Here is a 20308-nt window from a genome sequence, read left to right on the forward strand (position 1 = left end):
AATAAAATGTTCAATAAATGTCATGCAAATCTGTACCTGGTCCGAAGCCGACACCCGTTTCCCCACGTCAATAGTTGGTGATGTGACGTCAAAGACTGTACTTTTCTGAGAAATAATTAAAATAATAATTCTACAATGGCATGGAATTTTCTAGGCATTATCCCTTTTCGGGCCCCTCCATAATAATTCAGCCATATTGTTTCCTATGTGAATACGCGTCTCGATCTCTATGACTCACTCGTACCATACTGGTGTCTATTCGAGTGAATCAGGTTATATTTTAAAATTAATCAATCTATTCGAACGAATCGTCTTAACTCGATTTTTTTAATTTTTTTTATAAAATTCAAAATATATATTTTAATTTAAACACATAATAACAAACTATATCTCATATATAATTTAAATTTGAAAATCTAACGGTAGAAAACTGAAATACATTTATTAAATCAAATAAATAATTGTTTAAAATAAAAAATTATAAAATAAATATTAAATTATGAAAATTTATTATACAAATATATAATAAATATTTTTAAAACATATGACAATAAAAATATTAGCAATAATTATTAATTATATATTTACAAAAATTAAAATTTTCGAGGCTATTTGGATTGATGTAAACCCTACTCGACCCGTTTATTTTTTGGGGTAAGATATCGGTCCGACTCGACTTCATCTGATCCCGAAAATCCGAAACCCGAATCTATTTTAATCGGATCGAACCGTGTGACAAGTCGGATTTTTACACACCTTATCCTGGGTAAATGGTCACTATTGACTTTCTCATCAAGATTCAAGAGACAAATACACGCGTATATATACACACACGTATGTATGTATTTATATTTTCTGTGAAGAGTAATCGGTTTATATACATAATATTGGGAGGCACGTAGTGTGAGAGAGAAACAGAGAAGAAGGATGGAGAATATTTTCAAGGAGAAGAGGGGTGGGGAGAGTGTGCTGGACTTAAGTCCAAAGGCGACGGTTGGTGGAGGAGTTGAGGATGTCTACGGTGAGGATCGCGCCACTGAGGATCAGCTCGTTACTCCATGGACATTCTCTGTTGCTAGGTACCACTCTTCTTCCATCAAACTCCTCTTTTTTCAGTAATGAATCAATATTCGAATATTCAGGGTTGATCCAAGTTAACAGTGAAAAGCTGATTCTGTGTATCTCAGTGGTAAGTTGAATTTTAGATAATCAAAATCAGAATTTTGAAAATGTTCAGGATCCAAGAAAGAAGTTCGAATTTTTTTATGTCATTTACCTCTGATCGTGGAAGTTTAATTCGTATTTTTTTGTGGTAATATCAGCTGCTTATGTTGTTTGTTGAAGTGAGATCCGAGATGATTGAGGTTCTATGTTGCACTTGAATCTGAGCTTTGGATGAATTTTAATTATCTTCAACGACTTGTGATCTTGGCCTTTTGTTATTTACTTTTGAGGAAATTAGTTTGAATCTTTTTTGGCTAACATTCCTATATGAACAAGTTTCAAATTTATAATTATTTCGAAATCTTTCTGACAGAAAAACTTCTAAAAGATCAAAATATGTCGCACAAAACTTTGTTTGATGATGATCGCTATTTGCATATGCAATACTCTGTGATGCATGTTGGCTGTTTAGTTTCAATCAATGGAAAAATTAAAATTAAGCTGAACTCTGGCAGCGACTTTCTTGGACTTCGAATTTTAGGTGGTTTCTATGTTATATGAACAAATGCTCTGTTTAATTAGTATATTTGATCGAATTACTTAGCATACTTGGCATGTGTATAAGGTAGGCCGTCACCATTTCTGGCAGATCTATGATTCGTATTCATGTGATGTCACACACAGACCACTTAGTGAAAACCAATCGGATATTACGAAATCTTGATTCATCGACATTGTAATGTTGAATCTTGACTTTTTTGCTCGATTATGTGCAACAGTGGATATAGTTTGCTGAGAGACCCTCATCACAACAAGGGGCTCGCGTTTACGGAGAAAGAAAGAGATGCTCATTACTTGCGCGGTCTTCTTCCTCCTGTTGTTTCATCCCAAGAACTTCAGGTTCATAATGCATTAATTAATGTCGATTTTATTAATGTTTTTTGTTTTTTCATATTTTAACATTTTGCGTTCCCTTTAACTTTGGCAATACTAGGAAAAAAAGATCATGCATAGCATTCGTCAGTATGATGTTCCTCTGCACAAGTACGTGGCCATGATGGAACTTGAGGTAATGATAAATCTTGTGGATTTTCTGAACTTTTGTTTCAGATGACTGAAAACATTTGGATAGCAAAAAAAATATCAGTTTACAAAAGTAAGCTTCTGGTTATACCTAATTGCTTATTAGAACGTCAAGCACTACTGCTTTGATTATGGTAATGACAGTCGTTTCTGTAACCAAATCGAGAACCTGGAAAATCCGTAGAATAATAGTTGTAATTTGAGTTTGGAAAGAATCCCAATTTGTTACTGTTGCATCAATGATTTTTGCTGTCTTTAATTTTCAGTTTTCTTGATTTACAGGAGAGAAACGAGAGGTTGTTTTACAAGATTCTCATTGATAATGTAGAGGAACTCCTCCCAGTTGTCTACACACCGACTGTGGGTGAGGCTTGCCAAAAATATGGGAGTATTTTTAAACGCCCTCAGGGTTTATATATCAGTTTAAAAGAGAAGTATGTCCTGATTTTAGCGTTACTACACAATTTACGTGACCTAGTTTTGGCTAGAAATTCAAGTTCATTAAATGTGTAGGGGAAAAATTCTTGAAGTTCTGAGGAACTGGCCTGAGAGGTCCATTCAAGTAATTGTTGTGACTGATGGTGAAAGGATTTTGGGACTCGGAGATCTTGGCTGCCAGGTAATATGATGGACTCCTATACGCTAACCAGGAACTTACTAGAGATGTATTTTCACATTAGTACATCAGGGTGTGCTGTGATAAGTGTGTTGTTTTTAATTGGACTGTGGGTATTATGTTACAGGGAATGGGAATACCGGTGGGGAAACTAGCTTTGTACACAGCACTTGGGGGTGTAAGACCTTCGGCGGTAAGTATTACCATCAGGAAATGACATTTTGAAACCATTCTCAGTACTCTATTAAATTTACTTCTGTTGATTGTTCGGAAATTGGTTCTGATTGGAAAAAAAATTGGCCTTTTTGAGTAGTGTCTACCTGTAACAATCGACGTGGGGACAAACAATGAGACACTTTTAAAGGATGAGTTCTACATCGGGCTCAGGCAAAAAAGGGCAACCGGACAGGTTACTCCTGCATATCTGTTGAACTTTGAATCTTGTAATCTACTTTTATCGTGTCGAAAGCTAATACTTTACATCTTTTCAGGAATATTTCGACCTGTTGCATGAGTTCATGAGTGCTGTGAAGCAAAACTATGGTGAAAAGGTTCTTGTTCAGGTTAGTGATTCCTAATACTTTTGGGCATAGTTTGGTACATGAGATGTTTGGTACTTTTTTAAAAAACTCATGATAATATCATGAACAGATAAAAAATATGAACTCGAAGCAACAACATTGAAATTATAAAATTTATTATGATAAGTTTAATTTTGTCATTACAATCTAATATATAAATTTAATCACTCTTATTAAAATCATACCAAATATTAAATATAATATCATACATCTTATTTATCTTTAACTTATCCTTATATTATATATCACATGTTTATCCTATCATAGTGTACCAAACTATACCTTGATGTATAATGCATCTGGCTTTGTAACAAAAGTTGTAGTCGGTAGCAAACACGACCCTAATCTTTTAAACTTTACAGTAGCACTCACAGCATCTATTAGTTGTGTTGCATTAGCAATCACGCAGAGGCGATGATTGTTGCTCCAAACTAGTTTGCACTCACATTTGTTTCACGCCTGCACATTTTCTAAAATTGGTGCTTAACGTCATTGCAGTTTGAAGATTTTGCCAACCACAATGCGTTTGAGCTGTTGGCGAGATATGGAACTACTCATTTGGTTTTTAATGATGATATACAGGTATGTCGCAAATTGTTGGTAGATACAGCTTTGAAATTCTATATAACGTTAAATTTGTGATCCCTTTTATTGCAGGGGACAGCATCTGTGGTGCTTTCGGGGCTTGTTGCATCACTTGAGCTGCTTGGGGGTACCTTAGCTGATCACACGTTCTTGTTTTTTGGTGCTGGAGAAGTAATTATATAAACTCAGATTCAATTTTCTTACGCCACAAAAATTTATAATCTTCACAGAGAAAAATCGTCCATAGCTGCTTAAGGTAACTTTTCCAATTGCAGGCTGGAACCGGGATAGCAGAGCTTATAGCCCTTGAAATGTCAAAACAGGTCAGCGTGTTATTTAAACAGTGAGGTGAAATATTACTGTGACTGTAAAAATAGGAAATTATTGGACCTTGGTGTGTTTTGTGTTACTTAGGCTAAAGGTGTGTCTGTGGAAGAAACACGCAAAAATATCTGGCTCGTGGACTCAAAGGTACCACCTACTGACACAGGATATCTGAATCTATCATTATATCCTTTTGGTAATTCTTTGCGATACATTGACATGCTTGTGTGTATACGATCATGTAGGGTTTGATCGTTAATTCTCGTAAGGAATCTCTTCAACATTTCAAGAAACCGTGGGCTCATGAGCACGAACCGATTAACAATCTCTTAGATGCTGTCAAGGTTGGTAAATTCATTCTTTGATGCCATTTTTCAACGCAGATACTCAATTTTTCCTCTGATAATTTCTCCTTAACTTCACTTTAGGCTATCAAGCCAACAGCCTTAATTGGAACTTCTGGTGTCGGAAAAACATTTACGAAGGAGGTGGTCGAGGCTATGGCCTCCTTCAATAAGGTATATTATTGTTCTACTTTTTCTCTTCTCTTGAAAAAAAATGTTGATCGAAAAATTGATATTAGCATATGATTTTAATGCCTCAGAGACCTCTCATAATGGCCCTTTCCAATCCAACCTCACAAGCTGAGTGCACTGCCGAACAAGCTTACGAATGGACCGAGGTTTGCTGAGTTTGAAGGCGTTGATATTCTGGCAGTAAATCTCATCGATGTAGTGTTTTAACTAAAACTCCATCTTTTGTTCCTTGTTTCTTTCTAAAGGGTCGTGCTATTTTCGCCAGCGGAAGTCCATTTGACCCTGTGAAATATGATGGAAAAACTTTTGTACCTGGCCAGGTTTCATTTCTTTTTTGTTTGCTGAACCGTGTTCGATTTGCTGCTTATTATGAACGATTCTCAAACTTATTATTCTCTGTGAAATCAGGCAAATAACGCATACGTATTCCCCGGTCTCGGGTTTGGGCTGGTCATATCTGGAGCCATTCGTGTGCACGATGATATGCTTTTGGCAGCTTGTAAGTAAAAAACCGTGAACTAGAACGCTACAATCGAATCACATACTTCGAAATTGTCAGCATCAATAAGAAGGAAACAAGCATGAGTGAATAAACCTTTTTATTGCTAATCGCCGTGTTGTTTTATTCGAAACAGCTGAGGCTTTGGCTGGTCAAGTGACACAAGAACATTACGACAAGGGAATGATTTACCCTCCATTTTCCGGTATAAGGAAGATATCAGCTCACATTGCTGCTAATGTAGCTGCTAAAGCATATGACCTTGGTTCGCACCTACCCGCCTTTTTACTTCGAATTCGAGCTCTCGTTCGACTTGTTAAAAACGTTTTTTTACAAGTTTGTTTTTCTCCTTCCAGGATTGGCAACAAGACTCCCTCGGCCTGCCGACTTGGTCAAGTATGCCGAAAGCTGTATGTACACCCCAAACTACCGGAGCTACCGGTGAATTTTTCGGGGGTTGGAAGCTTGAACCACACTGCCTTGTGTTGCAAGTGTTATGTTTCTAGTCTCAAGGATTGACAGTAGTAATGAAGGGTGGAGTTTTATCTGGTGTGGGAGTAACGTGTACTTTGATTTTAATGTGTGTCTCAGTTAATGTTTTCGTTTTTTCATGTACTATCTGAATTTGAAGCAATTTGGCAGAGGTTTTGTTACTGTACTAAATGAGGCTTTGGCAAGAAGGAATAATATGATCGTTGATTAAAATAATGTTTGGACGCTTGAAAATTGAATTTTTTTGAATTTCTTCCTAAAAAGTGTGTGATCATTTTGAATATTTAGGTTCGTTTACTTAAATGAATAAATTTACCAAATTATCAAATGATATTTTTTTAAAAAATTGTAATAAGATTTAGGAGTCGGGTTTTCCTACTCTTTATTTTTAGGTAAAAATTTGTGTGAGACAGTTTTACGGGTCGTATTTGTGAGACAGATCTTTTATTTGGGTCATCCATGAAATATTATAATTTTTTATGCTAAGAGTATTATTTTTATTGTGAATATCCGTAAGGTTGATCTGTCTCATAGATTAAGATCCGTGAGACGGTCTCACAAATCTATTTTCATGAGATGGGTCAACCCGATTACAATTTAAAATGAAAAATAATATTTTTATCATAAAATGTAATATTTTCAAAATCGGTCGAATTATAGATTCGTATCACAAAACTAGTCTGCGAGACAGTCTTACATGAGTTTTTATGAAATTAAATTGGGATCCAAAGAATAATATTTCATAAATACAAAAAATAATGTGAAATTGTCTCATTGATCAATTTTGTGAGACAATAATTATATTTGAGTTATCAATGAAAAAATATTGTTTTTATGTCCAAAAATAATATTTTTTATTGTAAATATGAACAGAGTTTATTTGTCTTCCGAATAAAGATATGTGACTCTAAGTGAGACCAACTCTTTAATAAATTGTTTAAAATTTATCCAAGAAAGTCCCAAAGTAATAACTGAAAGATGAACCTATTTTAAACGACCATCGTATTTTGCAAAAATTTAAAGAAAGGGTGTTGATTTTTCTATGTACAAAAATACTCCAAATTTTTGTCATTAACAAATTAATATTATTATGACACTGACCCAAAATACACATTTTCCATGGGTTTAGTATGATTTATTACTATTCTTTTTATCAATATTATTAGATGTTTTATTTAATAATAAAAACAGTAATATTTATCAATATATATAAAAAAAATTATAATTAAATCTACTGGGCCTCGTTTCAAACGCCGTTCCCTTGAATAAACCCAATCTAAGTTTTTTAAATAAAAAATTTATTTGATAATTTATTTATTCTTTATTATTTAAATAAAAAAAACCCCATTTCCCAAATGTTACAGCACCCAATTGCTATTTCATCGTCCATGGAAGAGAATCTCCCTGCTCTAACATCAAAAAGCGTCGCCGTGAATTCAAGATTCAACTAATAATCCGCGAAATACCCCCGGTTTATCCCTTCATTTCATTCCCATTTCACTCCTTTTCTTCTTGTCATCAAGCTCACCAAGTTCCCCGGGTGCTGCAAAGTGACTAATTCCTTTGCGGTGAACTGATTCAGGTTACGTATGCGTTATACTGACTTATCTCCGCATTTCTACACGCATTGAAGCTCTTTGTATTATGGGTTTTTCATTTTACTTCATTTTCTTGTTTCTTTTTATGGACTTATTTTCCTTTTTTTTTCTTTTTCTTGTTTCGTTTTAATGTGTTTATTTTTCGTGAGCAGATAAGGTGATTTAAGTTGGGACATGGACGTATTGTTGGTGACATTTTTTGTGGGATTTGTATTGGCGTTGCTAATTGTTGTCCCTCGGCTACGAAAATCTGGTTAGATCGTTATGTTATTTTGCTGTGTTACATTTTGATCTGGGAATCCTGTAGTTTGAAAAAATTTCGGTATTTTTGTGAAAAATCTGTCACGGATTGCCTGGCTGTTCTTGGTTTTTTACGATCTGATCAATTGTAAGCTTTCATGTGTAATGCAGATCCTGGCAGCTCGCGGCTATCAAATTCTGCAGGTGATAAGGTACTCTAAAGTTGCCATATTGAATTTGGCTTTGCATCATTGACACTTGAAAGGATCAGCATATGTGTTTTAAGATTATTGTTTGCGTAATGATTTGCAATTTGGGGTTTTTCGGTTTTTTGTTAATTTTATCAAGAAGGTTAATGTCAAGTTGTCGACACTTCCAAAGGAATTAGTCACTTTGCAGCACCCACCTGGTACCTTTGTCTTGTTGAGAAAATTATATGTTGAATGCCAATATTTTCCATATACGCAAATGAAGTAAAGAGTAGACTCACTATTAGTCAAAGAAGCATTGGTTGTTTAATATTTAAAGTGGTTCTTGCCTTTATCAGTGTTTTGATGAAAATGATTCTTCATGATAGTATGTAGGTTTTCGTTCCTTCTAATTCTAGATGCACCATATTTTTCTTCCAATTTTACTTTTGATCAATATGCTTCATATGGAAAGAGTACCACGTTGTAGTGCACTACCTAGTGAAAAATGTGATACTCTAGGAGTTGGCTTCTTTTGATTGGTTCATTACAGTTGCAGTTTCCATAAAAAAAAAATTGTTTGTTTTTTATTGATATGACTCCTTTTTGGTTAGGCATCCAAAGTATACAGCAAAGATGAAGTTTCATTGCATAACAGGAGGACCGACTGTTGGATCATCATAAAAGAGAAGGTTTTTCATCTGCCACAGATTCTCTTGAATTGTTTTCTTTCCATAAAGCAAGACCGTCCCCAATTGGTCTTTGTGAATAAATTTCGTCAACATGATCGCCATGTTCTGTTTTTCTGAAAAATATAGGTTTACGATGTTACCTCTTACGTAGAAGAGCACCCTGGAGGTGACGCCATACTAACACATGCTGGTGATGATTCAACCAAAGGTTTTTATGGGTAAGTGTTTTTGATACAATAAACTTTTCACGTTCTCTTTGCAGTTGGGGGCAAGATTTTTCTCCTTGTGAAGTTAGATTCTTCTTCGATATATCTTTGATCAAGGCTTGCAAAGTTTTTGGAACAGCAACTAATTAATCCATTCCACATCTTGACAGGCCACAACATGCTACTCGAGTCTTTGACATGATTGAGGACTTTTATGTTGGAGATCTGAAAAAGTAACTAATTTAACTGTGTTCTGTGATTATGGGCATGTTGTTTGGGTCCATCTAACTGGATTGTTCCATCGGATCGTCGGTTCAGGTTTAAGTTATCAATTACTTATGGCGAACTTGTGCGCTTCAAACTGATTATTTATGGGTTGGAAGCATGTGGCATTATCGCCCATCGTAATGTGGTTGGCGAAGTGGAGTATGTTTGATTGGCTTTTCAATTTTGCGAGGTAGACTGTATAAACTGAAACAGTCATTTCAGCACATGTTATGTTCATTGAAATTATAATATGATCTCTTTTTCACGTCCTTGTGTTCAAGGAAACTATTCTTATGTTTAACCATACAAGCTTGTTTGTTTTGTAAACTCATGCCACCCAACAAGTCACAAGCACAATGACATGCATTTGGTAGAGGAGAATGTGAACATGGTGTGAGATGGGTAATTAAATAGTTTTTGTAAATAAGTTTGTGTTCAGGAAAACCATAAAACAAAATTTGGGAAAAAAAATTGTCTTGAGAGAAGAGGAAGGCAATCTGATCTCGCCTCCTTGTTCCATGGATTTTCCCTGCTCAAGTACTTTGCAAAAAATGATGCATTTTTCATGTTTGATTTGCCACCATTGCTTTACTCAGTTTGTTGTACTTGAAAAGAGATCATTTTCGTGGAAAAACAAAGAATTTTTAAAAAATTGTCAATTAAAAATCCAGCCAAACTCCAAAAAGTCACCATATTATCCCAGTTTATTTGTGTAACAAGATGTTATCATGTTGCACGTTATTAAATTCAAGGTAGTTTGAAAAATATATTGGTCAAACATTTTTTTGATTTGTGATTTTATTTAAAATGTTTTTTCACAAAATGAACATACAGGAAATAAATATTAACCAAATGTTAAAAATTGAAAATATTAGATTTCAAATCCATAGTCAAACAAAGACGAAGACGCTCATAACAATTTTTTATTTATTTTATGAAAGAACTTGATTTCAGACACAAAAGTAAAATGATTTTAGAAAAAATCGATATAAATTCTTCAATTTTTTTTAAAAAATTCAATTAACGTTGACTCCACTTTCGGACTAGTAATAGAGATAAATTACATGTAGTTGTGAAAGTAAAGTCAACTAGTTCCAGTACTTTGAAAAAAAAAATTGTACTCTTTATTCCCTTCAATGGGGAAAAATGTTAACATTTTAGCTAGTCCACGAGAAAATGGAAGCAAGAATTTTCAAAGTTTTCCCGAGAAAATGGAAGCAAGAATTTCCAAAATTTAGCAAAAACAAATGTGAGTGTTTATAAACTCAAATGGACGTAAACGAATAGAAAAAATGCACCTGTGCTATAAAAGTAAAAATCATAATTTAATTAGTCCAAAGCTTGAATTTTGAAATAATCACGATCTCACAGGTTACAGGCATGAAATACAATTACAAGAATCAGCTCAAACTAGAGCCTCCAATCAATTGATAACAATTATTCCGAGTCAGTAATAATAAAGAACACTAACACTTAAATTAAGGGAATCTAATTATTCCCAGAATTTTGTTCCTGGAATTTCTTGAAACCAGAAGACAAAAGAATAACTACATGTAGCTGCTAAAGCACAAATATTTCTACAAATCGTACTTCTTGGGTTGCCTCCACTGAACAAAACTTTTGGACAAAGATAGAAGAAAAGAATAATTATTTGGAGCTCCTTTTTTCCCATACAAATGCTTGCCTCCTAAATCTGTGAATTTAGGTCCCTTGCCCTTGCTTCTTTCAATCTGCATAATCAAATTCATCATCAAGTTTTACACACGTTACATGTGCGTTTTTTTTTCCTTTTCTTCCTTTTGAGTTAAACTTTTAGGTTCAATTTTTATTCCATGTTTCGTCAGTTCAGAGTGAATCTGTCATCGCTCATTCTTAACTAAATACTAAATCTAGCAGCATTCTTGATTTTACACTACAGTGTCAAATTATATCTCAAGCTTTTGTCAGCCCCAATCTACAGTGCTCTCATTTTTCTCTGTATGACCTTGATGTTCTGTCTCTCTTTCGCAACCCAAAAGCTAAGACCCATTTGTTTTGACTTCCATGTTTCGATTGGAGAAACTCTTTACCATCCATCTGTCCATCACTTCATCTTGATAACCAAATATTTGTCTTTCGATTTTCAACCTTACTCAATAATCCAGGCTCAGCAGAGAGATCTACTAATAAGCATCCTCTAAGCAATAGTTATGATCATACATCAGTCGCTCCAACCAAAAATATCATTATGTCAGAATAAATTTCAAAAATGCTTTAACCTTCTTCCATAATCCATGCTTCTTTATAGTAACATACAGTAACAAACTATGGTTTACACATCTTCAAACAAATAGTTATAATCATATTATAACTACAAACATTGTTATGTCATAATTATATCTCCAATACCACCGTGCAAAATGCGGTGACTTGTGGACAGATGAGACAAGCTCAAATAAATATTACCTTGATTATCTTGCCATCCTTCAAATGATACCAGATGCCAGACCAGTTGATACACTGGGAAAAATGAGAACGGATTGCAGATAACGGATACAAAAAATTGTCAACCAGCATTGCAATAAATACCTGCTCAAATGAAAATCAATAAGTGATATTAGTGATATCCTACTAACATTAGCAAATAACTTGGACCTTTTTTTATTTCCTATGTAACTTCTCTGCCAAAACTTATTTCAAATTGCCTCTTCTAAAATGTATTGAGCACGTTTAAAATCAGATACCTGAATGAATGGCTTTTATCTCATGTGCTTTCACAGAGTATTCAATTTAATTTAATTTTTTACAATGTTCATTTGAGACATGGTGTATTTCTCTCATATGCTTTCACTAAGTAGTCACTTGAGAATGTTTGTGCGTTTTCCTAGGAGGCCGTAATAAGATTTCCCCATCTGCCTCTATAATCAATCTTCTTTACTTCAATACAACCTAAATTCTGAGTAAATTTTCAAGACGATCAGATCTTGAACACGAAAGGAAAAATTGAACCACTGAATAAGAAAAGGACTTACAAGACACCAGTTATAGGATGCAAGTGAGAGTGGAGGAGCCTCCGGGGACAACAAATTGCAAAGTAGGACCTCTATTCGGGTCAGGTTCCACATTGAAAGAAGTTCAATTATTGTACATGTTGCGTGGCAGACTACTAATGACAACCCTAAACAAACAAAAACAATAAATTTTAAACACTTTACACCTACAAACTCAATGATCATGACTTTAAATCAACTGTAGAGGAATCATATTTGGTCTTCCTTTATAAATTAATAAAAAGGAAAATTGTTAAAACGTAAAAACAAAATGTATAAAATTCTTATATTAAGGAGCAACCAATAACACTATAAGCAGTCATCTCAGGCTTCGGATAGGAAAGCTCAAACAAATTAAAAATATATAACTAGAAAATAAAACATATCTTTCAAAACCAAGTGTTTGAGATCTCCATATATGCAGTGTCACTAGAACATTGGATATGGGGATAATACCTTTACCAGTGTTTGATTGAATGGATGCATGAATATGCTCGAATGTAAATGATAAACATTGGTTAATCACAATTGATAACAAAATAATTCTAGGCACATGCAAAGACCTTACTATGCTCCTGCAACAAGAACCTGTTTACTAACTCCATTAACACGATATAGGACCTGATTAAGCGAAATGCTCACCACTGCATGGAAAAGCCGCTTCACCAAGAGAATACCCTTTAGAATAGAATCTCAATGCTGCTGCCACGTGTATTGCTGACATAATATATGGCGTCACAAATCCCCAAGATAAGTAGCAGTGGGTGGAGAATAATGCTCGGTTCATAATCCAATTGACTTTTGTGGTGTATGACTCTAAAACAAATGTTTGCTTCCTCAAATAATTCCAATACCTACAAACATTTAACTAAAAGGTTTGAAAAAGCCGACAAGAATCAAGAACGCCGACTAATGGAAAAAAGTTCTCCTGTTGAAGCTAAATCACAATTTCAAGTTAACAATTCCAGCTGATTTGTACACACCTAGCAAAATTAAGATCGCTGGCAAGTGGATGGGGGAAAACAGCAACTGGTGGTGATGTGATGAGCCTCTTATGGGCACCTGATAGCAACAACATCAGCCAATAATATAATTCACAAACCATTCAGCACAGAGATAAATGCTTCAGTGACATTGTAACTCACATCCGATCTAGCAGGAAAAGAAACACAGTTCACAACATAGCTCAATTAATTAGCTATTTTGTATACTTAGGTCAATTGTCAAACTCGTAACTTAAACTCATTGTTTAAAGATGAAAAAGAGCAATATACCTGCAATAGCAGCAAGAGTCATGTCATCTGAATAGCCCCCATCTCGAAGCTCTGAAACCACGCCATGATTGTCATTTCTAAAATCATCTGCATGCATCTGCAATTAAATAATTCGGAGTCAGATTTTTATACATTAAAATGAATTTGCTTTTAATATGCAGAAATGCTTACCATCATGCATCCACCCCATAGAAAGAACGTTTTCCCACCAGTGGCAAACCCCATAGAACAGGGCTGAAAATAAAGATGGATATTAAGTTTACAGAAGATTCTGAAAGAAGAAACAGAAACTAAACAAGAGTTGAAAGGACAAAAAAAAACCAAGTAGATCGTAGGTAACATTTGGTTCAACAAATTTATGACGATGCTCCTAAGTCAATAGTGGATTTATTAAGTCACTGGTTATTTATTAACAGTGTGAAGCAGCCTAGTTATTTTAATGATAACAAGAAGCTGCTCATTTGGAGTGTCTTGCTCATTCCAACGTGAATTATGAGGAGTTGCTTGCAATTCGAACTTGAGAAGAATACATATTAAGATCATGTAAACTTCTATCTCTACTCCACAAATTATCTACAGTATAAACGAAATGTCCGACCATAATGAAATCGAATGCACTTTAAATTTTTAGAGTATGACAGTGGTTAAAAGATTGAAATAGAAGGAAAGTTCCATTAATCTAATGCCCAAATTAAAAACCTTGACAGACTTTAGGGACTTGCTGCAGCATTTTGTTGTTTTTCTTCATATAGCCAGCACATTCACAGATATATTTAGTCAATATTCGTACTTAATATGTATCCTGGCTCTCCATGTTTAAGTGAACTGAGGTCTCATTCAAAAAACAAGCTGGGAACTTAAGTGAAATTGCTCCAATAAAAAAAAATCATATTTCTTCACTTGATCAGGAATTTCCATCTCTGACCAGTCATTTAAATTGCTTAATAAACCATACCCTTAAACTCTATGCTAAATACCAATACAAAGAAAGTTCAATAGATGAATTCAACTTGGTTTTTATATGAATTAACCACATTAATATATAAAATAATCCTCATGCTATTTAAGTCAGACTCCTAGATACCCTAGAAGAACGAATGGATTCAAAATTAAAAAAATTACTGTACTTCATTTCCCACTCCTTTACTCAGCCCCCAGCAGCCTTACCCTCAACTCTAGTATAAAACTCCAACAAAAACCAACCCTAAATCCCCGTATAAATACAGGGCAACAACTAAGAAATGAAGATGCAAGAAAGTGGTCGTGTGAGTGTTGTGAAACGTACCATGTGGTATTCATATATGCAGTAACTTCCTAAACTTCCAGATGGCAAATCAAGAGGGTATCCAGTTTGAATGAAAATCTGCACAGGTTACGGTATATAAGACATTTGTAATAGAACAGTTAAGTATATCACAAATCAGGGCAACAACAAAAACAAATTTTATTGATATAGAAAAGGTCTATACATCACCATACATCAGGGTTTTTCTCCATTTCAGCAGTGAGGGCTCCAATTGATCCAGGATGCAGCCTAACATCATCATCTAGAAACAACACATATTTGCTATCTTTATGCATTTTTTCTACCCCGATCTGCAAAAAGTTAAATATCATACATGAAAGGTCTTACTTGACATGGTGCTTCTTTTTCAGAAGTTAGTGAAGATATTCTGCCAAAATAGGCTTCAAAACATGTATTTTTTACAATTCAACTGAATTACTTGTTCACCCTATTTTGCTCTCACTAGAGGGAAATTTATTGGTAAAGCAATCATAATAAGCTCAATTACAAAACATAATTCACTTCAAGTCTGTATGACATTAAATTACTGAAAGAGGTTCAAGCTAGCGAGCGTCAAATATGAAGTGACATAATGATATGACGTAACCAGGCTAAAACATCGGATAATTGAGATGTTTTCCATTGCAAATAGTTTTTTCTGCTTTTAAAGCACGGTAGAAAGAGCAATTTGAACAAAAAATGAAGAGTAAAACAAGAAATAATTGTATACCAACTGATTATGGATCTTCTGGCTACAAGTTGTCGATAGACCAGCAACTACGATTTTTGCGTCAACATCATCCTGCACAAGTTCACAAGCTCACGTGGGGAGATAGCTTTTGTTTTAAGGGGTAAAATTTTGCAATGAATAACAATATATATTTCTGCCAAAACTTGTGAATCATAATAAAGCAAAATGTGATGCTGCTTCTACTTCGAAGAGTGGGCAGAAAAACAGCAGTTAAAAACCAAGTCCGAAGCATTACAAAAACAGGTATAAAATATTAAATAGCACCCATTAATCAGCAATTGAAATCTAAAGTTCTTATCCTCTAAGACCCAATAGGCCGTAACAAAGAATCATATTGCCCAAGCAAACTGGTATAATGCAAAATGCCATGTTTGTCATCCTACAAGTTCCTTTTTGATTGCTATGTTTTACACAACTGAATTCTTTCTATTATTTTGAGTCTCGACTTATGTTCTTTCTTTTTAAAAGATTACTAAAAGAAGGAAATCTCTAGATTAAGAATAAATGAATCACAGCCAGGGAAAAACATTGGAAAGGGCTTTGCATCCGTTTCAAGTCTTTGAGGTTAAAAACTTGGTTGCATTTCTTTCATGGATTTTTTTCTAGAAAAAAGAATACCATGAAAGTGAAAAAATATATTGGAATGTGTATTCTAGATATAAATAGGTTTCTCAGATATAAAAGGTCTACTTCTGCATTCTGGACATGAAAATTTATTGTAGGGATGTTTTAATAAATTACATAAACTAATCAAATAACTGATTCTTGAACTTGCCTCATATCCCTTGAAGAAGAATGATTAATGCATTTCTAAAACAACAAAAACATAAAACAATTAGCAGTCCAAATCATTTATTATGCGGTATGCATGGGTAAGTTGATTCATTCGCATGGAAAGAAGTTGACAAATAAACAGAATTCAGCTTCAGCCTAACTAGTAAGTCAACGAGGGAAGCAACAGACCTTAAAGTCCGCCAACAATCGGGTCACGGCATGGTAAGCCGGGTCCTCTGTACTCTCAACCACAAAAAGAAATTCCAGCGGACCACCATACAAAGATGTAACCTGCAGCATTTATAAACCAAGCCACAATAAACACCAGTATATCTACATCTTTCAACGATTTGCTAACAACAATTGACTTCAACAAACTGGAAAGAAAGCAGAATATGCAGAAGTATTTGTACAGTTAAATTTTGGAAAAGGTCCATTCGTTTAAGATTCTGATTCAAAAAAATCATCAATGAGCCACTACTTTAGCTATTTTGGATCCAACAAATACTGAAAGCAGTGATTCTAACAGAAAGGCAATGAAAATATGTCTCGGATAGCATACACTTGGAACTAAACATAGAAAATGCTTATGCAATTTTTTGAATAAGCCCAATCAAAATTAAGATAAATTCACCTGAGTTCTCCAGTTATGGAGATTGTGTTCCCCAAACCCCTTTAAAGGCATCACAACTGTAACCATTGGCAAGTTGACCTGATTATCATGTTCGAGGTCATTAATGTCATAACAAAGAAAAGCAAAGCTATTTCCATGTCTCGTGCTTTCTTTCAACCGTCTTATCTCTTTACCCCTGTGGCAAAAAAATCTCATTAATAATGTGCAATTATGAGCTTCATGGTAAAAAATGACGTAGAAGATAATCCATGCCCAGTAAGGTAGTAAACTAATAACTAGACCGTCAACCATCAATTCTGCTACCTGACAAAGGAAGCCAAAGCCCAGCCAAGAGCAAGAATTAAGCAAATAAAAAATCCCTGTCATGTAAATTCAAATTAATATGTAGGAACCAAAATGGCAGAAACAAAATAATACTAAATGATATCGAAACCAAAAAATATGCTGTTAGTTCTCTTCCCAAAGAATAATAGATCGATGCCCTGTATCTATCATGCAGCAGATAATAAATCCAAAATTTCCAAAAATTCACATGATCACATCAACAATATATAACATAATGCATCTTCACGCATTAGGTGACAATTTGATGAGACAATAAGGTTCCATTTTATCCTTCCATACTTTTTCTCTTTTCTGCATATAGTGATAAAATTTAAATAACAAGGCAACTCCAACTCCAACTCCGAACACAAGAATACAAGCATTAAACTTCTGTGTGATACCAAAACCTAAAGCATACATTTCTCAGGTTTGATGAAACACCATTTGACCAAACAAAAGCACTCAAGAAAAACTCCATAGTTTCAATAAACGGGATTAAAGAGTAAACTGAACCACAACTAACCAAGACTATTAAATGCATTTACAGCAGCGCATTGCTCAGTTACAGCTTTAAAAGTTTAAAATGAAGATGAAAACAAGAGACACGTCATCAATGTTCATGTCTACTAAATACATAAAATATCAGATCCATGAGTGAAAGTTCCTACTCGCACATGTTAATTTTGAACTTTAAAGTTGCATGCCCAGACAATATACCCAAGATCCTAAAATTTTTCAACCAAAAACGTTAGTACAGCGACAGACAAATTGTCCAACACATTGGTCCATAGATCCCACGCACCCAAATGCGACGGTTAATAGATGGGGCGATTCGCCTTGGGTTTACTGATAATTGGCCTTGTAATAGAGGCTCAAGGTGTGAGACTGTGAGTTGAATCGGTTGCGCTTGGCAGTGGCCTGGGATAAGGGTTGTATCAAGTGAACATCAAAATGTAGGACTCTGGCCACTTATCATTTACAAGTATTTGAGTTAACACTTTTATTTTTAGTTATGAATTGTAGCACGTCAACAACTGTTTTGTGCTCAACAAAAGCTATCAAAAGCGAGCAGTATCCTGTTTATTCATGCAGAGAAATATTGCACAAATACAACATTGAACTCGGGAGAACAAATTAGGACAATGTTGACAGGATTTTCCTTTGAGTTTTTCGCACCCTGCATATTCCCTACCCATTCAGAAAAGAAACAATGACAGTAATAAGTAACGAGATATGTTGGCATAAACGAACTTGAAGAAGCAACACTAAAAGAATTAGTTTAACCAAATAATCGAACATTCAACTTGACATCATAATCCCATTAAAGCCGATCCCTGTCTCGCTCACACATTATGTAATACTTCGGTTGCCATAAACTAACCAGATCTAACTCACAGCATCTTGACTCTCATAAAAAATAAAAATAAACGTGAAATTAATAAGGAGAGAAACATAGCAACCCAATTTTAACCTCAACCACGTTTCGCCATAATTCAAACTCTCAACAAGTACCATAGGAAAAAATACTTACCACGGATTAAAAAAAAACTGCTCAAATTGATTAAAAAAAAAAGCTTTGTTATTCAGATTCAAACCACGAGCAAAGCAGAATCACTCGAGCCAGCGCTCTACATTGCAATAGCATACAAAAGAACACGATCAAACACTGATTTTTCGCATTCTCCACACAGAATACAAAAAATACCCCACCTGGATCTGAACAAAAATCGCAAGAGGACTACAGCAAGCTCTGCTGGCAGCGAACAAAAATGCATCCAACGAATCAAAGGTAGACATATTTACTCACAATGCTGGCACTTAAAAATACAACAACTATATCCTTCATACAACTTTCCGCGACCTGGGACAAATCGGTGCCCTCGAATTCCGTTCTATGAATATACGTACATTGCATATACGTAACTTGTGTTCGTATTGGCTCGTCTCTCTCAGATCGCCACTAACGGAAAGTACAAATGTAGAAAGGGGAAGACAGAAGAGAGGAAAAAGGAGAAATTCGCGAGAGACCGTGTTTTTATATTGGGATCGGGATTGTGGTTCTATTCACGCATAATTTTTAGGTTACTGAATTTTTTTTAAAAAAATTAGGGTTATTTATTTATTTCCAAAATAAATATGGTTGTTAACGACATTTCGAGAGCATAACACAAAACACAACAATATATATTCCAAATTCTTATTTTACAAAGAAAATGAAAATAGTGGAAGGGAAATTATATAATGAATAGTTGAATGACTCGAGATTTTGTTGTGCACTTGTTTCGAAAGATTTCATATTGTGAATTTCAAATTCATTTAAATACTTACATCCAATAAGGAGTAAGTCTCATGTGAGACCGTCTCACGGATCTTAATTCGTGAGACGGGTCAACCCTATCCATATTCACAATAAAAAGTAATACTCTTAGCATAAAAAATAATACTTTTTTATGGATGACCCAAATAAGAGATCCGTCTCACAAATATGACCCGTGAGACCGTCTCACACAAGTTTTTGCCTAAATTGATGTATTATTTGAATCTCCCAAAGTTCAAATTTATATTTCCAAATCAAATTATATAGTTCGATTTCATTGTCATAGAATAAATGTGATATTTTAATTTAAGACATAAATTTGAAGTGTTTTTTATAACTTGTACATTATATAATAGTAATGTAATAATATTTTTAGAATTAAATAAATTAAATTTCGTGAATCTCTGCGTAAAGTTTATAAATCTTTGTTGGTGGAGGGGGCTGACAGTTGGATATGAGTAGTTAATTATGGGGCGAGTCCACGTGTGCGGTCGCACGTGCAAAGCGGCGGGGATTTGCAATAAAATGGGATTTCTCGGAGAAGATGCTGATTCATGATCCGAATCTTAACATTAATGTCCTTTTCCATGCTCCGCTCATTCCACATGGGTACAGGGCCATTTTTTGTCCCTCCAATTTTTTTTTTTTGAATAATAAGTGACAACGCATATACAATATGAATTTAAATTTAAAACAAAGAATTCAACTGCTCTTTGACCTTTATACGGTTTTTTTAAATTATTTTGAGGTATATTAAAATAAAATTAATATCATAATTATAAAAATTAACAAGAGCATAGTGGGATTTGGGAGGGACAATCAAGAAAATAAGTGGAAACACCAACAATT

General features: G+C 34.5%; 3 protein-coding genes across 7 annotated transcripts; 2 read left to right on the forward strand and 1 right to left on the reverse strand.

Moving 5' to 3' along the window:
- The first annotated feature begins 832 nt into the window (after positions 1-832).
- Positions 833-6096, forward strand: LOC140825439 (NADP-dependent malic enzyme). The gene is made up of 19 exons (XM_073187208.1): positions 833-1079; positions 1944-2064; positions 2159-2233; positions 2530-2681; positions 2761-2866; positions 2991-3056; positions 3177-3272; positions 3355-3426; positions 3943-4026; positions 4102-4200; positions 4305-4352; positions 4444-4500; positions 4599-4697; positions 4782-4871; positions 4958-5035; positions 5135-5209; positions 5298-5388; positions 5525-5653; positions 5745-6096. Exons 1-19 carry the CDS (start codon positions 928-930, stop codon positions 5831-5833), a joined length of 1779 nt encoding a protein of 592 aa, XP_073043309.1. The 5' UTR covers positions 833-927; the 3' UTR covers positions 5834-6096.
- Positions 6097-7220: 1124 nt separating this feature from the next.
- LOC140825440 (cytochrome B5-like protein) lies at positions 7221-9336 on the forward strand. Of its 4 annotated transcripts, none has more exons than XM_073187211.1 (7): positions 7221-7462; positions 7631-7731; positions 7890-7930; positions 8521-8598; positions 8725-8816; positions 8922-9037; positions 9123-9336. In XM_073187211.1, the coding sequence occupies exons 2-6, from the start codon at positions 7653-7655 to the stop codon at positions 9004-9006; spliced, it is 375 nt and encodes a 124-aa protein (XP_073043312.1). In that variant the 5' UTR covers positions 7221-7462; positions 7631-7652; the 3' UTR covers positions 9007-9037; positions 9123-9336. The 4 variants fall into 4 exon arrangements, with proteins under 4 accessions (XP_073043312.1, XP_073043310.1, XP_073043311.1 ...); XM_073187209.1 differs by having other exon boundaries at positions 8975-9037; XM_073187210.1 differs by having other exon boundaries at positions 8922-9336.
- Positions 9337-10379: 1043 nt separating this feature from the next.
- LOC140825442 (uncharacterized) lies at positions 10380-19207 on the reverse strand. Of its 2 annotated transcripts, XM_073187213.1 has the most exons (14): positions 18853-19207; positions 17122-17177; positions 16819-16993; positions 16374-16475; positions 15390-15461; positions 14854-14970; positions 14660-14737; positions 13546-13608; positions 13375-13471; positions 13084-13162; positions 12743-12954; positions 12083-12228; positions 11517-11639; positions 10380-10801 (listed from the first exon to the last, which is right to left on the reverse strand). In XM_073187213.1, the coding sequence occupies exons 1-14, from the start codon at positions 18937-18939 to the stop codon at positions 10649-10651; spliced, it is 1560 nt and encodes a 519-aa protein (XP_073043314.1). In that variant the 5' UTR covers positions 18940-19207; the 3' UTR covers positions 10380-10648. The 2 variants fall into 2 exon arrangements, with proteins under 2 accessions (XP_073043314.1, XP_073043315.1); XM_073187214.1 differs by lacking the exon at positions 17122-17177.
- Between the last annotated feature and the right edge of the window lie 1101 nt (positions 19208-20308).

Source organism: Primulina eburnea, chromosome 3 (genome assembly GCF_022965805.1).
Source record: "Primulina eburnea isolate SZY01 chromosome 3, ASM2296580v1, whole genome shotgun sequence".
Lineage (NCBI taxonomy): Eukaryota > Viridiplantae > Streptophyta > Magnoliopsida > Lamiales > Gesneriaceae > Primulina > Primulina eburnea.

Bases quoted from the DNA above. Each gene is read 5' to 3' on its own strand.
- LOC140825442 (XM_073187213.1), bottom strand. From the start codon at position 18,939: ATGTCTACCTTTGATTCGTTGGATGCATTTTTGTTCGCTGCCAGCAGA. The intron at 17,178-18,852 runs GTGGGGTATTTT...TTTACATGACAG, and splicing joins CGATTTTTGTTCAGATCCAG to GGATTTTTTATTTGCTTAAT. The intron at 12,229-12,742 runs GTGAGCATTTCG...TTGTTTGTTTAG, and splicing joins AGCGGCTTTTCCATGCAGTG to GGTTGTCATTAGTAGTCTGC.
- LOC140825439 (XM_073187208.1), top strand. From the start codon at position 928: ATGGAGAATATTTTCAAGGAGAAGAGGGGTGGGGAGAGTGTGCTGGAC. The intron at 2,234-2,529 runs GTAATGATAAAT...CTTGATTTACAG, and splicing joins TGGCCATGATGGAACTTGAG to GAGAGAAACGAGAGGTTGTT. The intron at 4,501-4,598 runs GTACCACCTACT...ACGATCATGTAG, and splicing joins TCTGGCTCGTGGACTCAAAG to GGTTTGATCGTTAATTCTCG.
- LOC140825440 (XM_073187209.1), top strand. From the start codon at position 7,653: ATGGACGTATTGTTGGTGACATTTTTTGTGGGATTTGTATTGGCGTTG. The intron at 7,931-8,520 runs GTACTCTAAAGT...CTTTTTGGTTAG, and splicing joins CAAATTCTGCAGGTGATAAG to GCATCCAAAGTATACAGCAA. The intron at 8,599-8,724 runs GTTTTTCATCTG...TGAAAAATATAG, and splicing joins GGATCATCATAAAAGAGAAG to GTTTACGATGTTACCTCTTA.